The 17793-nt window shown below is 36.1% G+C and overlaps 1 protein-coding gene across 2 annotated transcripts in view; it reads right to left on the bottom strand.

Moving 5' to 3' along the window:
* Positions 1–17793, bottom strand: part of MYO3B (myosin IIIB) — a 196826-nt gene that overhangs the window by 39687 nt on the left and 139346 nt on the right. For both annotated transcript variants that reach the window (XM_068685651.1, XM_068685652.1), the window contains 3 exons: positions 10128–10248; positions 2427–2490; positions 1412–1550 (listed from right to left, as the gene is read on the bottom strand). In XM_068685651.1, coding sequence (XP_068541752.1) covers positions 1412–1550; positions 2427–2490; positions 10128–10248 — 324 coding nt within the window. The remainder of the gene's footprint in view (positions 1–1411; positions 1551–2426; positions 2491–10127; positions 10249–17793) is intronic.

The following is a 17793-nucleotide window of genomic DNA, read 5'->3' as shown; positions in this document are numbered from 1 at the left end:
TTCACATTTTCTGAAGTCTCTCTGAATTACTGGCAATGGCTCTGAATGAGATGCTTGCTAAGGGTGTAATTCTGCCAATTTTACTCTAATTGTTTTACTTCAGATACGATGTCACTGATTTCAAGAAGACTAGTTGCAGGATAACATACAATGCCCGTTGAGAGTAAGGATGACAGATTTGGGCCTTGACTGCCTTTCTCAAGAGGTTTGCTGCAATGAAGATATTTTGTTTGACAGGTTTATTGTTTAACATGCAATAATTTAAGATTCTAATGCACACATCCCCTGAAGTCCCACACTATGGATTCAAAAACCCATACAGAATGAAATGAGTGAAGAGAATATAATGTATTTCTCAAAGTGCTGTGTTTATGTGCAACTCTGTTTTTAGTGTGGAAAACATTATTCCTGTGTAAAAGACTAACAACATTGAATTTACATTATTTCCTATAACAGAAGGGTCTCCATACATATATCTGTCTTCTTAACTTCATTTTGTAAATTGTTTAGCTGAACTCTGTAAAACCTAAACACATTAATTTGCAGGATTAGGTCCCAAGTATTCAGATAAATATTTGTAGACTAACAAGATGAAAGGTGTCTCATTAAATATATAAATAGAAATGCTTACATATGACGCAAGATTATGAACAATTCATTTTTAATAGTAACCTGGAAGTTCATGTATTATCATTTATATGTTGACAATAGATAGAGGTATCACTTATTGATCTACTTCATCTTAAATTGTGGACTGTATTCTGTGATACAGTATTAAATTCAGGGATTTTGCAAGCACTAAATAACTACAGTGACATAGAAGAATATTTTGATAGGTATTATTTCCTGGAATAAAAATCATATCAGCTAAAACTCAAAAAAATGTCATAATACTTAAAAAGTTTTTAAACTGATGCTGACCATGGCAAAAATAACGTGTCAGCAAATAAAATAGAAACCACATTGCACAGATTTTAGAATTATTGCAGATGTTCCTGTGTTGCTGACTGAATCATTGTGAGTGTAAACAAACAAGTTGTCTTTCATTCTGCCAAACATAAGAGATTTCATTACTGTCTTCCACTTTTGAGGCTGGAAGGCAAAGGAAAGCTGAAGCTCTCAAAAGCCAATTTCATTTCATTAAAAAGGTATTTCAAGATTATTAACCACATTTTTAGTAGAAACTGTCTTTTAAAAATCTCTATACTTCTGCCTCTGTAATTCAGGTATTTAAGGCTTTTTTATATTTCCAGTTTGAAAACATGTAGAAGTTAGTTAGTTCCTTTATGTTTCCTGCCTTCCAAGGGATTGTTAAAAGACCTCATGAATACATAAAGCAATTCACATGCTGACAACATGTATTTTACAGATAGTAAACAAAAAATCATGGTTACACTGGTATTTTTCTTACCTCCTTTTTTAGGGGATCTCAAGGGACGTGACAACTGATGGTCTGCAGCTGCCTGGGATTGGCTAATTGACTGTGAGTCATTCATTTTGAATGATTTTTTTACAATAAACGGAGAAGCAGAAATCTCATTCAAATCCTTCTGGAATAAAGAAAGCTGTTTTAGGCATTCAAGAAATGCCACAATAACTTATAGTTGTGATATCACAGAGAGCAACTTCATATTTTTTACAGCTCCAATAAATGACTAATGCTAGATTAAGGTTACACAAAATTCTTGTGGCTTTCAGCAGCACTGACTTAGCATCCACGTCACAAACATTTGTTTACTTTTTACCATTTAACTTATTTATCCCCTCTCCTCATGCAGGTAAATCATAGCATGCACTGCATGCTGATTTCCTCTCATAGTTAATTTGTATCTTTAGAAAAAAAAAAAAAAGCTATAGGAAGGTATTAATCTGCTTAACATTTCTAAGTACATCATCCAAGGGATTTTGTTTTTTTAATCTTACATATGCTCAGCAGAGTTACTGGCAAAAACTGTACATTTTCTCCATTTCATCCTTTCAACATCAAATGGTAAGCAGCAAAAATTGGATCAGACTTCAAAGACTATGCTGTGCTCCAAGTCACAGAGCGACTCCTCCATTTCACATATTGAATTCGAGCAGGATATCAAAGTGCTACCAAAGAACCTCAGGTCCTTACTAAAAAAGAGGCTCTAACATCTGTAGAAAGTGAAGTGCACAGACAAATCACCTCAGGGAGCAGCTAGCATTTATTCTCAGCAGCAAATTTCCAGCCTTTTGATTCTCTTATTCGCTGTACCTCCCTGTCTTTCTACAGAACTAAAGTTCTTAGCAAGCAGGCTTTTGTCTCAAAGACTTCAAAACATCACTAACGGTTTCATGTTCAGCTGGCTATGCCAAGCAGCCATGAACACACTGCAGAACTGTGGACTCAGGAATTTGAAGTTACAATGCAATGTTGGTTTAGAATACAAACTTAGTAGTACCTTTTTTGTTTGTTTGTCAAGAAAATCAGGCACCACAGGAGAAGACTGGTTATTGGTTTGCTGCCTAAAAACAAAGAAAAATAAAATATGTAGTTTAAATACTGTAATTTCTTCACTCTTGTAAAAGGCTTACAGGCACACACATTTTTGATGCTTTTCCTTTTTTCCCCATCCCTAATTTCTAAATATGCACATATGATCAATTCAGAGAAAACACAGACCAGTCCCATTTCCTTCTGTAAGGAAGTGCATGTTATTAAACACAGTAACTGGCTATGAGCAATCTATTTGACATTAAAAAATTGTGCATACGTGTAAAATGAGTTTATGAGAATTCTATGAAATTGGAGTAATTTATTAAAATTAATTTGACAAGATTTTACATGAAACATTTTTTTTCTTCCAGAGGCTGTGAAAAGCTGTTTTCACAGAAAAAAATCAAACTTGGGCACTCAGAACATGTGACACAGGAGGAAGAGGAGAGATGCATGGCTTTGTGATTTTTAGACATTTGGATTAAGCACAGAGCAAGGAGTAAGAGTTCTTAGATGAACTTGGTCTGCATTTTTATTATTTTACCATTACGTGTTTTGTCACCATACAAATATTAGAGGCCAACTCCTGCTCTCATTAAAGCTAACCAAAGTGTCATAAAATCCTTCTGCAGGCTCTGATCCTTGTTAGGCCTTTGTAGTCAAGGGATTTCTTCAATACTGAAGTCCACCCAGAAAGGCTTGCTCCAAAAAATGTTATCATCAAAAGATGCTACCAATTCCATTTGCCAGATTTAAAAAACAAAACAAAACAAAACAAAACAAAACAAAAAAACAACTGAGGTTCATAAAGAGTATTTTATATGCTCACGGTCCTATAACTGGGCTTAAAAGCAAGATTTTCTGTTTGTCAAAACATGCCTCAGTCATTTTATCATTACTTACCACCTCCCTCACAATCTTTCTGAAAATACAATTAATAGCAGTTGTACTTCTACTTACAGATAAAAACATCAGAAATGTAAGCTTCAGTCATAGATTTCAGCTTACGACATATACTGTAGCTTTTTTTTCATAGACGGGAAAAGGCTGTTTAAGGCAGAAAGCTTTTTCGGTTTAACTTATTCAGTTATTAAAACTGAACACATTTCAGCCCTTTCAGGCACAGTGGTAGGGGAAAACATAAAGGACAAAATCTGCTTTAATGAGTAACAAAAAATACGTGTGTTACTTCAAATTTCATTTTTGTCACTAGTTGTGTTTCAGTTGGCTACATTAAATATAAATGACTCATGTTACAATAGAACATATTGAAATCTGTAAAAATGTCTGGCCACATGTGCATTTTACCTTTAAAATGTAGCTTTAAAAAAATACTTTAAATTAAAATGACATTACTGAAGGTCTTGGAACATTCCAGACTGTTACCTATCGGATCTGACAACTGTATATCACCATGCATATGTATTAGATGATATATTTTTTCTAGGGTATCCAGTTTGCTAAAATATTTCAAGCCTTATATTGCAATAGGGTTTAAGCTCTTAGGTTAACTTTATCTGAAGGTTTTAGGAAAGCTCAAGGGGCTGACTTGATTTGCTACAAACTGATCACAATAATAAAGACAGTATCATTGTCGTCAAGAAGCTATCTTGGGGTGTGGAAACAAAAGGAAGCATTCACGAGCACAGTAAGCATCCAACTTTTCTGGAATTTTATGAATGAAGTTTGGATTTGCTTGTTAGGTTTGGGGGATTTTTCTTCCCCTTTATTCTTTGACACTAAGAAAGCAAAGAGAAACATAATGTCCAAACTTAATTTATATTTGATGGTGTTTTCCTAAAGAAGATTAAGGAATCCATTTAAAAAAAGCTTTCTAATTTTGTTCTGAGATACTTCTGTAAAAAAGATATTCCGTAGTAGTAGATATTCTGTAGAATCAAAAAGATACCAGAAGTATCAAAAGATACTTCTATAAAAACTTTCCTGTAAAAAGGAAAGTACAAAAGATGTCTAGGATTACATTCAACCTTGCATTTCAGCATGTACCATATTGTCCATAAAGTTCTTTTTTGATATTTCTCTTGTATATATATTGTTTAGATAACTATATAACAGGATTACTTAGACAACTTGCCCAAAATTACTCAAGCATTTGTTGACATGATTCATAAACCCTCGCTCCCCCCGCCAATGCAGAAAATAAACCTAGTATGAAAGAAAAATCATGAATAATCCTCAAATACTGCTACAGAGGATGCTTAAATGAAAATCTGCTGTTGGATCACTATGTTGTAAGTGGACCACCATGCCAAAAAGGAATGAATCATGATCTAAATTTAATATTCAGATTTTGAGTGTTTTGGATCTGGATCTAAATCTGCAGCTTGAACTAATCTATACGTTCTAAAAGAATCTAGAATTTAGTATGGTTTTGCCAACACTTTAACTTTGTCAGGGCTAGAACGTTGTCCAAATGCTTAAAGCATGAAGGTACAGGTCAGCAACCTGCCTTCTGTACTCCTTAAGTTAACAAAAATCAGCCTCTGGAATTCTGAAGCCCTTAGGACCTTGATTCTCTGTCAGAATCCAATGGCACCATGTTTCTGACTAGAACAATTGTAAGTTAGGCAGCATATGGCACAATAAACTCCATCCTCCTACAAAATCTGCTGTTGCTGATAGAAGCTTGCATTTGATGCTTACTAGCTTTTACTCAAACAAACAAACAGAAAACTTGACAGGTAGCTCTACATTTCTGCGTGACAAATTCCAGAACAGAGAACCTTCAAGGGTGCTCAGGAATGCATCACTAATGATTTTCTAAAACATTTTACCATTAATCAGGAATTCATTACCATAAGTCATGTACAGGTGAGGAACAGTCCTGGGCTTGAGGTGGCGGTAAATTGTCCCCAACAAAACAAAACACACAAAAGGAAATGAAGCAAGACTACTAAAAGACAAGCAACTACTGCAAGACAGGCATCATTTCAGATGTCAAACTGACAGGGAACACTTCTAAAAACATGACATCATCTGCAGATGCTGAGCACCTTGAGATCTGGCTCTGAGCTCTTCTGAAAATCTGTCTGGTATTATATGCCTACGAAAACGAAACATAAACAGGGAGGCAGCTCAGCAGCAGCTAGCTCACGAGCCAATTAGTGATGGTGGCTAACATTTTCAAATGTGGAATCTGAGGTTGATTTTGAGGTACGGGTATCTTTGACAAAACTGCTTTTTCTATCATTTCCAAAAAGTTTTACTTTCCACATGTGCAGGAAAACAGTGTTTAGGTCATGGAGATGAGATTCAGTCAGCTTACCTGGAAAGAACACAGGAGATCTAGGTTCACATACCTGGTTTCAGTCAGGCAAAACAGAAATTTGCTGCTGAATGTTCAGCTACTTAGCTCTAACACCTCAGTCTTCATGTACAGACTATATAGATCACTGAATTAGCAAGACACGTTGACAAAAGAAGAAACACTGATTCCTAGGGTCTGTCTACACATCTGTATAGTGTATAGTCATACTGTCCTTTGAAAGTAGTCAAATCATAGCTGCATAAAACGCTAGAGCAGACTAATTTACACTGAAAAAGATAGCTGTGTTTTTGGTGTCATTCTGAACATTGCAAGTATAACTCTACTCAGAAGTCAATGCAATTTGGACTTTTCTCATTTAAATGCTTTTCAAAATGTTACAAATACTCCCAGATATTCCACTAGGAAGAATAAAGCTTATTTTGCAGGAATAACATATTTCCAAACAGAAAAAAAATATTTCAGTATGGATAGATGAAAATTTCTAGAGGGATGAGGAGGGAGAAAAAAAAAAAAAAGATTACACTAAAAAATTCTGCCCAAATTCTATTTCCACTTATACCTTTATAAGTCACGAGTAACTATTCAAAGTTTTGAACTGCCCAGTAGTTAGAAGCTGATAAGTCAGCAGAATCAAGTGCAATGGGTTTCTCTGAATTATTTCCATCACAAGCAATCACCTCAATGTTTGCTGTGATTACAAGTAGGAAAGTGAAGCAATTAAAGGAAAGCAGAATGCTTTTATATCGGCTTTTGCTGTGGAAAGAAATCAAAATTCCTATTCAAGAGATGGCTTCTACAAGAAAGCACAGTGCAGTCTTGACAGAAACTGAAATTATCCAAGCAGGAAATTATGGAGAAATGCGAAGAAGACATAAGCTTTAAATCACCAGGACCTGATGGCATTCATCTGAGGGTTTCTCTCCCCCACCTGATGTTCATTTTCAAGGCATGGCAACAATGCTGTTCCAAGTCAAGGAGAACTCCTCTAGAACAATTTGTATACTTATTTCATACATTGATGCAGCAATAGCTGCTAGTGTTAAGATGCTATAAAAGTGGTGGTTGGCTTGTAATTACAAACCCATTGGCACAGAGATGTTACATTTCAGGAAGTCAGTGTGTTTAGGAATAATAAAAGAATTTTGGAAAGTCATATAAAACAAATCCATTTTCAGAGTAAAAGCAGATACACTTTGTTTTTCTTTTCTTTTCTTTCTTTTTTTTTTTTTTTTATAAGCTTGTCTAAACTTATTTTTTTAAAAGCTACAGTGATGGGGATGTCAAAACTTTCCAGGTAACCTACACAAGGCTTAACTCATCTTACCATTAACGAGAATTTGTTAGTTTTAACTTAGCTCTCCTTCACTGCAATGCAAGCTCACCTGATTCTCAGTGGAGAACAATTTGTTCCATTCCTTTTTACATCAGCTTCTCATGACTAGAGAAATGTTACCACATGTACCCTTAGTCTTCAATCTCCCTTATAATCTCCCCCTTTAGACAATATTATATGCATCTGGGATCATTTGTGTTACCAAGGGATGTCCTCATTTTCTTGAAGTGTGGAGTCTAATATACAGCATTAACTGAGATCTTGAAAGTGGTGAGAAAATGTTCTGATGCACAGGTGATGTAGTATGTATTCTAATTGCTACTACTATTGGAGCAGCATGCCATCACTGACTAACATTCAGTTTGAGATTCATTATAGCCCATGAAACTGCTTCTAATTCTAATCCAGTCCTCCTAAAATCTTATAACCATCACTAACTTGGTAGTGATACAAATTCAGTAATCAGACTCTACTTCATCAGTCAGGCCACCAGTCAGAAATAGATTGATTTCTGGAACTTAACTGATACATACTTTCTGACGAACAGAGAATCACAGATAAACACTCTTTGCCTATAACTTTCCAAATGCCTTAACTGTCATGCCCATGTATTTTTGTTCATACTTTAATATACATTACAATAATCAGACCTTTGAAGCAGGTTGTTTGTTGTATATTTAAATGTATTGCTATATTCCTGTGCATAAAACAGAAGAAATCTGTATGTAAGTTTTCTTTCTGATCCTGAGTACTTTACAGCTTATTCTTCACTTTCCAAAACTCCTTACAGGAAAATAAATGCAAAAGAATATTTTATTATTATACATTTCAATTCAATGGTATGTGAAGCCACAGTGAGGCTGCCTTCTCTAGGGAAAGATTACAAGCTACTGTGTTAAACATCTGTGCTATTATTCATCAGCCTTCCTGTTTCCTACAAGTTTCCTGTAGGACTGAACAGCCATATGCTTAAAACACAACAGCCCCTAACAGCTACCTGTAGAAGCAAGTCTTTTTATGGGAAGTAAGTTAAAAGGTTTAGTCCTAAGATTCTGAACATCACCTGTGAAATGCTCAGCAGTTTCAAGTCTCACTGAAATCACTGGAACCTGAGGCCATCACAGATAAATTTACAGGATTAGGGAAACGAACTGCAAAATTTGTTGGGTTTTAAACTGAGAACTACCAGCAGTAGTGGCAGTTAAGCAATTCCAGGCAAAAGAAGGTTTTATTACCTGTCTGATTATGTACAGCAATCAGAAGCGAGTGCACGAACTGAATGGCCAATGTATTTTACATGGCCACCTTCAAGCTAAATATTTAAGGGCATTTAGACATTGATTTCAATGTAAGTTCACTGACTGAATACCTTTAGAAGTCTGTATCTTCACAGAGCCCAAATTCACCTCAACAGCTACTGACTGTAAAAAGTTCATGAGCCTCAAGGGATGTACACTTAATCAAAATTTAGCTAATCCAGAAAAATACATTCGTCTGGAAAGCAATGAGGAATTCCAGAAACAGTCTAATTTAGAATGGGAAGAAAACCATTCCTGGCTAACTACATACAAAACAGATGAAATAGAAGTTTAAAGAGGTCGTCTGCCTTCAAAAAAGTTTGTGTGAAAACTAGAATACTAAAAAGACAAAATGTTTAATTACATTGTAAATAATAGGAATTTGGGGTGCCCAAAAGAACTGGTAATATATTATTAGCTCTTGCTTTATACCGTTATCGCAGATTGCAGAACAAATATTTATGTAATCCATATTGATGTATTGATGTAATAATCATCAGTAGTTCTAAGGAGATCACAAGATCACCTCTCTTAAGTACTTAACAGACAGAGGCAGCTGCACACATGAAAGAAAATTGGAATTACAAAACTCATTATTCCAGTATGCAGTGAGGAAACCCAAGGACAGAGCCACGACAGTAAATTGCAGCATACTCATTCTTTTCACTGAATAACATAACCAAAAAACTGTACTTATGTATTTTTTTTGTCCTTGTCCACCTGCCTGAACATTTATTTATTTTTTATTTTTTAACTGAAATCAGACTACTGCAAGGGAGAGAAACTCTGGAACATTATTAACCTGGAAGGATGCAGGTGGTTACACCTGAACAAAATCATTTAATGCACCAAGGCATTTAGCAGACGTTATTCAACCTAAATCAACCAAAGTTGGAATGGAATAATGGAATAATTACAGTCTACTGTAATATAAGTTACTGATTTCCTCAGAGAACTTGGAAGAGGTGTAACAGAACCTGGCTTTTTATGCTGTATAGAAATGATATAAAATAACAGAAATAAGAACTAGAAGAAGCACTGAGATTTCCTGATGCCTATCCCACATAAGGAGAGATCTCATAACTCTTAGTCACTGAAACCTGCTAATCAAAGGGATTTCTCCAGCAAATGCAACCATCTTCCCTAGACCACTGTTGGAGAGAGAGACTTTGACAAGAGCTAAAGACCTAGCAGTTCCCTCTTCTACCCAAGAAGGCGCAGGGCAACATTTGTCTGGAATGACTCCCTTGGTAAGAAGACTTAAAACATCCTTCCTCTACAAAGAGGAAGGCACCATGGTTAAGCTTAGGCTTTCTGCCAGTGACTCGGCCAACTGCTTTTTACAGCTCTTTTCCCTATCTCACTGCAGGTCTGCAAGAAGGTTTACAGATGCAAAAAGGCACCTTTCAATTCCTGAGAATTTAGTAATGTGCTGCAATTAGTTCTGAAATGCTGAGCACTTACAAGTCTGTCTGCAGTCAGAGGTATTCTGTGTACTTCTGAGAAGTCCATAGAAACAGGACAGCAACCCAGGACAAACTGCAAATAAATCTAACCTCACTTTCTTGGAGAACACTGAGATGACTAAGCTGGTAGGGGGGCTGATTAACCTACAGGTGCTCATCTTCAGAAAATGGCAAGTTCCCCAAGTGCCAGCTGAATCATGATGGCATGCCTGCTCCTTTCAGATTTTATTGTGTGGAAAATGACTTCTGTAGATAACAGACAACAAAGGATTCAACTCACCAGTGCTCTTCACAGCCAAAATCAGAGGTAGAGCAGCTGCTCATATGCTGAGGATCTGATGCATAGGCAGTGCTGTTTCTCAGTCTTGAGTAGTTTTTACGAACAATATATCCCCTGAAAGCTGAAAAACATAGTTATGCATCAGAGAAAAACTCTGCAGAGCTTGGAACGCAGACTGGCACCTGGCTCTACATACAGTTCAGAGCTGAATGCCTTCAACTTTTACTGAACCAGTGGGCAGAAAGAGCACTCAGCACCTCACAGGGGTGCTTCAATGTTTGCAGTATTTGCAACAGTTTGAAATTATACAGGGCTTTGCTCTCACTATTATAGTCACCATTTGGCACAGCCCCGGGAAGGAATAGGGGTACTGAAAGGAGAACATGCCTAATTTAAATAGGAATGTATTTAAACATGCAGTAGAAAATCATTCTCAAAACACCTTCTCTAATCACCACTCCTATGATTTGAGCTGCTTGGAATTTTACAGAATGAAAAGTTTCATCCACTTTTATTGTAGAGGGGTGGGGAGCCAGAGGGAGATGCATTCAGTTAAAACTAGAAGAAATTGTAACAACTTCTACTTCTCAGTGAACCATAACCATTACAAAATATTTGAAATGCCTCTCATACAAATGATTCTGGGGGGAAAATATCTACATAGATTGGACTTTATACCATTAATTAAAAATACTAGAAATACTAAACAAAGTAGCAAGCATGCAGTGAAATGAAATGACAAAGAAAAGGGCAATGAATAACATTTTGAAGATATCTACACTCTTTATTTCCATGGAGTGTCTCTGGGTTTGGGTACCTAAATAATTTAATTACATCATTAGCTTTATCTAATGTGAATTCACTGGAATCCTTGACATCTGTGAGTAGTTAGTAGTAAACCTCCAGCATGAACCAGAAGTGGTATATGCTGTACTTATGACAAAAGACTTTAAAAAGCATTGCAACGTACAATTAAAACTGTAAATTTTTAAATTTTATTTATTTTAGGGTTTATATTAACCATTATTTTAAGTAGAACTATCCTGATGAAAGGGAAGAAAGGGCTGAAAAACGGAAACTAAATGCGGCATCAATGCCATAGTTTAAGAGAAATTGCAATACAACAAGAAGTTGCAGTACAAGAAGGCTGACAGTTGGGAAGGAGAGGAGCTGCTTATTAGCACAGCAGGACTGCAACTTAGAAACTGTGAAACAACATGTAAAAGAAAATTGGAAATAAAGTTAGGAAATATTATGATTTTGAGGAGGGGAAAAAGTCCAGGAAAAACTTTTAAGCACACTAAATGCATGCAAAAACACAGGGTCAGTTTGTAGAATAATTACCAAAAGAAGAGGAATAGATCCTTATTATTGGAGTGTCTAGAATCTAGGGTTAAATATTACAGCGGGATGCAGGATAGACACAGAAATAGAGTGCAGGACCACCTCATGTAGGATCAGCATCAAAATAACAACCTAGATTACACAGAGAAAGCAAGAGGTAGAACAGAGATTATAAAGAAAATAAATTGAGAACAGAGAAGATGACAGAAGATGAAGTTTTTCCTGTATCTCGTGCCTGTTATTTTATGAAAACAGAACCATTACTTACCTAACTGAGAAAAAAAATGTAGAATTTGGAATCTCATGCTTATTAACAAATTAAGGGATAACTGTTCTTCTTTTCCTTTCATTTAATGACTCATAAATTTAGCCTTTTTTTTTTTCATAATTAAAAGGTAATGGAGGAAAAAAATAAAGCTACCCTGATCACATCTGCTCTTTCCTTTAGGAAAGGCTGTAACTGATCCCCTCTTTTCTATTTTAATTCCTGGATAGTGTTAACAGCCTTCTTCCCAGCCACTACCTCCACAAAAACCTGCATTGTTTCACTTACTCGTGCAATATAAGAAAATAAAACCATCTGAATGGTTCAAGCTATAGTATAAAATGCACCATAACAATCTAAGCTTTTCACTGCTACTGATGTTTCCAGGATAAGAAGCAGCAAAAATTGCCTTTTAATGAGAGGTTACTAAAATAAATAACCATTTACTTTACAGAAGACACGACAGAAGCCAGGCCTGCTGAGGTGTTGTACTGAATACAGAGCTCAGGTATCACGAGGCTGAGGAACTTTCCGCCCTTAATAATCAGACTGGAAAAGTCTGCCTATCTGGCAGAGATGAGCCAAGCACTCACTTGCCCCATGCGATCAGGCTTCCAATCTTTAACTATCCCCCACTGACCAGACAAGGAGCCTACTCTGATGTTGGCAGCAAAGACAACTGGCCAGCGGCCATCTCTCTGCAGCTGAAACATGCTGAGTAGCAGTCAGTCTGTGGACTACTGGAAAGATAAAGAAGCACTGAAATAAATGAACGAGTAAGATAAACTTCAGTTTTCTTCCTAGTAATTTCTTAACTTTCAGTTGTTTTGTGTGTGTATATAAAATCAACCCCAATACCTGCCATGTTGTGTTTTGTTTTGTTTTGTTTTTTTTCCACCAGAAACTTATTAATGACAGTGAAATCCATTTTGGCTTTTCCTTCATTCACTGCATATAAACTGCTTTATCTCATTTTGTAAATGTAATTTTTATTCTGACTTTTGTTTCCATAAATATTTTCAGTACCAATTCCTCTTCAACTTAACCTTTCCACAAGCTGGTTTCTAATGTTCTTCTAGAGTACCTTGAATCATACAGGTTAAATGGCTGTATTTTTCCTACTTTCCCTTTGACTCATGGGATAACTGAAGTAGCAGGATAAACAAACATCTCTCTCTCAAAAGTTCATCAAGAATATGTAGGACTGCATCTTCTCAGCATTTATTAACTGGATCTATAATGTTTCAAAGGAAATTCATATGCAGAGAATTCTACTGGGGGAGTCTGAGAGGCTGGGAAGCTGCTCCATCACAGCAATTTGCATTACTGACTGGTGCTGGTTTTGACACTAAGCACTTGGCTCAAAGAGTGTGAAATTAGCAGACTCATGTTGCTAGTGCTCCATGAACAATCACTGCATCACTGAAGAAGAATGATTACCAGCTGTCACCTCATTTTCACCTTATGCATTCTATATTCCAAACTTTACAGCAACTGTATCTTTAACCCTAATCTTTACATAGCCAATGATGACAGGATCTAAACTCAAAGTAACAGAGGAATGGAGCTAAATTTTAGCATTCTAATTAGTCATTCAGTGTTAAAGAGTTTATGTGCCACAACTTCGGACATGCATTTTTACTTTTTCTACCGACCAGTTCTCACATGAAGTAAGTTTTCTATCAGCTTCAGCGGGTAGCAAACCAAGAACATATTTACCTCTGGAAGTCTGAAGTTTAGTGTTTTGCAGTTAAAAACCTTTATTCTAAGATCTAAGTACTAAAGCATATACATTACATGCAAAGTTACACAATTCCAGATAGCAAAAGTCCAGGCATTTTCCCCGTGATTCCCATAGGAAATATATGCTTACAGACTTAACGGTGAAGCACAATGTAGAAAGATCAAAGCTAAACAATAAGGTCTATGCCAGAATTAGGAAGAAAAGAGATGAAGCAGTATTTTAAAATAGTAGAGGGATTCATTTTCAGTTGTAAGAAATCATGTTAAATAGGCATTTTCTACACAGACACATTTTTAAGCTATATTATTACCTGACATAATGTGTAAGAAAAACTTTGGAACTGAAAGCTCAGGTTTGCTGAATGGAAGGTGTCATCATAGTTTGTAATCAGAAGTTCATTTGCTACAAACAGCATATGACTTTCTTAATTTGCCTAGATAAAAGAGCATTCAGCAGCTTAACTACCAACATCTGAGAGGATTTGGAGTCCATGAATCTGATCCTTCACTTCATGCCAAATTAATTTTACTGAACAGTAAAAGAGATGGAGAGTCATGTCCTTTGCTGAGTCCCATGAATGCTTCCCCTCTTTCACCTATCACTCTGGATGGATCTTGGATGATGCATTTTTAGTAGCAGGGAAAAAAAAAAAAAAAAAAGAAAAAAAAAAAACAACTCACATCTTATGTTCTTTGATGGAAGCATTACAAGAAAGCAAGTCACAAGTTCTCACATACAAGTGTTAGCAATCAGGGTACCAAGAAGAGGAAGACTCGCCAAGGCCACCATCAAAGCTGGTGTCACTACTGTACATCATCACTTGGACATATGAGTTTTAATTACTCTGCATTACACTAAAAAGTTCTGTCTTGAGACTTGGCCAAAAAAAATGAAGTGCAGATGACTCTGAAGCTGTTTGTAAATATCAGCAAGGGAAAGGAATAGGTTTTCCAAGGCCTCTTGTCCCCTTCCTGATTTTATCAAGGGCACGAAATCCTGTAAGAATGGTCTCCTCTCAATCTCAGTAACAGGAGAGAAAACTAAAAAGAAACGCAGATATATCCACACAGAGCCTAGCTCAGAGAGGGGTATATTCTAGAAGTAAAGAATGACTGGATGCCCTAAGCTAGTATACACAAGGAGATGAAGAAGTAAAGATAACCAAAGCTGTGCAGCTTGCACAAACCCTTCTGGTTTGACCTGTATGTGAAATCAAGGTAATACAATCAGTCAGTTCAGCTACCAGTAAGACAAACACATACATTTCTTCAGTGGTTCTTAAACTGAGAATGTTATTAGAAAGGAAGAAAAGGGATGATATAAAACAGTAAAACTGGATCTGTTACTTAGTGCTTGTTATTTTCAGGAATAATTAATAAATAGATGTATTTTTAGATATATTTATGCAGTGCTTAGAAATTTTTGGAACATTTTGCTCATGCAGTTCATAGATCTTAGAAATTTTTGGAATGTTTTACACAGTTCATAGATCTTTACAACAGTATTAGCTGAATACATGCAGACACACGGACATATTGACAGAAAAAAAAACTGTTCAAGAAATACCTCCTTTTCTGCTATTGAAGTCAACATTAAACTTTGCTGATGAAAAACCCAAAGGTAACACTTTTATTAAAAACTAACATTTATTATAGATATGAAATAGTGTATTACAGTAATTCAGAAGCCCTCTCTCTTTTTTTTTTTTTCTTGTAATGGAGTAAATTTTGCCAGAAGCTCACATAAGATCTATGTAAATAGCGAACAACGCTGCACAGCAGAAGTTGCATAAAGGAAGCAATGCAAAGGGATACTTCATCTGGTTTCTTTCTGAACATCTATAACATTTTTTAAGGGGGATGGGGGAGAGAGAGAGAAAGAAAAGATCAAAAAAAAAAAAAAAAAAGCACCCAAATCTTTAGCTCTTGATAAAGAATTTTCCAATACAATGTGACATATGGTGAGTGTGTGAGCACGTGTTGGAGGAGGAGACGGTGGCTCAATGGATTAGTCATTTGCCTTTCACCTCTGGAAGCATAGTTAAACTCAGTCCTGACCAGAGTTGCACAGTATATTCCAGATGGCTAAAGTGGGCCTAATTAAAATGAATTCAGTGATGTCACCTCAGATCTAAGTGAATCGCATGCACCATTCATTTGGCATTTTGGCAATGTCAGCTCACAAATGAAATAAACAGATTAAAATCCTTCCTTAAGTCTTTCAGGACAACAGTCACTCCGCATAGAAATACATGCTATCATAACTAGATAATGTACTTTTATAATTCAATTATCTGTTTGTTGTTGTTGTTGTTTGGTGTTTCTTTGTTGTTGTTGTTGTTTTTATTCTAATTAACGTATTATTCTAATACAAAGAAATGTTAAATGAGACTCCCATGTGAGGCAAATCAGTGGAGCAACATTTCAGTCAGATGATTCAGTGGATATACACTGATTTGAACCAGCTGTGAATCTGGCAACATAGTTTTAAAAAATAATTTATTTTAACAAAATCTTTTTCTTTTTATGTAGATGAAAATCAAAACAATACAAATCCCAATTACAAATAAATACTTACACAGAAGTACAAAGTATTGCTAATGCAAATACTACACAAAATCATTCTTCACAATTCCTCTCTAAGTTAAAAAATTGGCATCTTCTAACCTTCACAGTTTAGAAAAGCATGACAGGAAGGAGTGGGAAAGGTCTTATGTACCCTGTGCACCATTTTAGCCATGCATCTAATAAGATTTGTGCCTTCTGAGAACTTGTAAGGTAGATATGCTGAAGTAGGGCAGCTTTTTCTTCCCCACCTCATTTAAATTCACAAATATTTTATTTCCTAGTAAGGGTGTTTTCTCTCCTCTGAAATAATGACTTTTTTGTGTAATATTATACACTTAGGAAATATAACCTCATGTATATTGTGAGGGTTGTTTTTTTTTGTAAGTTTGTTTTTTCTTCCAACATTTCATCAATGGATAGCGAACTGCTGGGCCCACAGAGATCTCCAGACCACCAGCTCATGTATTTGAAAGGCATCTGTTTATTTTTAAAATGCAAATGCAGCTTACCTCAAAGACTGACTTGCAAGAAATGAACAATCTGAACAAGTCAAGAGGTTTCCAATCAGGAGCTGTGTTCCTCCTTTATATCAGGCTATGATCACTTGCTGTCAAAACCACTTAAACAATATCCTGGAATCTGAATGAAGTCCCCCCACAATTAAAATGAGCAGGATAATCCTGCAAGAATTATTCAGGCAAATCATTTTTCACACAGTTTAAAGTAATGATAAGGTCATTTACAAAAGAAATCAGCGCCTTTGAAATGCTGACTTGTAGACAGAGGACTGCCTGGAGGAGGGCCATAGATAACAGTGAAGACTGGCCTCCTAACACTACCCTTGCAGTCTTTGGAACTGATTCTGATGAAGAGAAGGCCCAATAAGGTTAATACCCCTACTTTGATCTCTGTCAAAGCGTACCAGCAAGAATTAATTTACATTTCAGATGAAAAAGGTTGACAGCATGAAAAGGCATCTTGTTTCTGGTATGTGAATGTGCTGTAATAGATCGGGAATTCTGAAAGGAAGTTCTGAGGAAGCTAAAGGGATAAGCCGAGCGGCTGCTTTTATTGGGAAAGAGATGAAAGGAAAACAAATTTCAATATGCGCTGTTCTGTAGAAACATGTAAGCCAAATGCTTCCTAAATTTCAAGGCCCGCTTGAAGATGGGGGTGGGGAAAGGAGAGGGAAGTACATATATTTTAATTATACGGTTTTGCTAATGTCTGGATGACAAATGCAAACAATAAATCTCATTGCCCAAAAGTGCTCATTTAAAAAAAAAATAAAGCAAAGGTGACCACATTGAAAAGCTGCCTTGAAATATACATTTACATTATAAGATGTGCAGGGAAGGGAGAGATTTGGACTTGCTATTGTCTCCATGTCACAAGGCACTAGAGCAGTGTAACATAAACAAGAGGAAGATTACCAGTGTATTTTAAAACCTAGAAAACAGCCACCATTAGCAAGCATGAGCTTTGATTTTAAACACAAAATGATTAGCATGTAGAGAAGAACAAATGTGCACAAGAAGAAATTTCAAAAAAGAGGTCCTAGATAGAGGTTTCCAAAGGCAGACAGAAATGTGTTGAGGATTATTGTTATTGTACCTCATTGAGTGCAGTGCCAAAGCTAGGAGGAGCAGCCAGTGTAATTAATACAAACAGAGGTATGCTGTGTCACTCTTAACCCTATAGTCCTAATGCTCATTCACCCAGACTGGTCACTGAAACTGTCAAGTG

The sequence above is a fragment of the Anas acuta genome, chromosome 6 (assembly GCF_963932015.1).
Source record: "Anas acuta chromosome 6, bAnaAcu1.1, whole genome shotgun sequence".
NCBI lineage: Eukaryota > Metazoa > Chordata > Aves > Anseriformes > Anatidae > Anas > Anas acuta.
The sequence above is the reverse complement of the archived record's forward strand: the minus strand, read 5'-3'. Positions and strand labels throughout refer to the sequence as shown.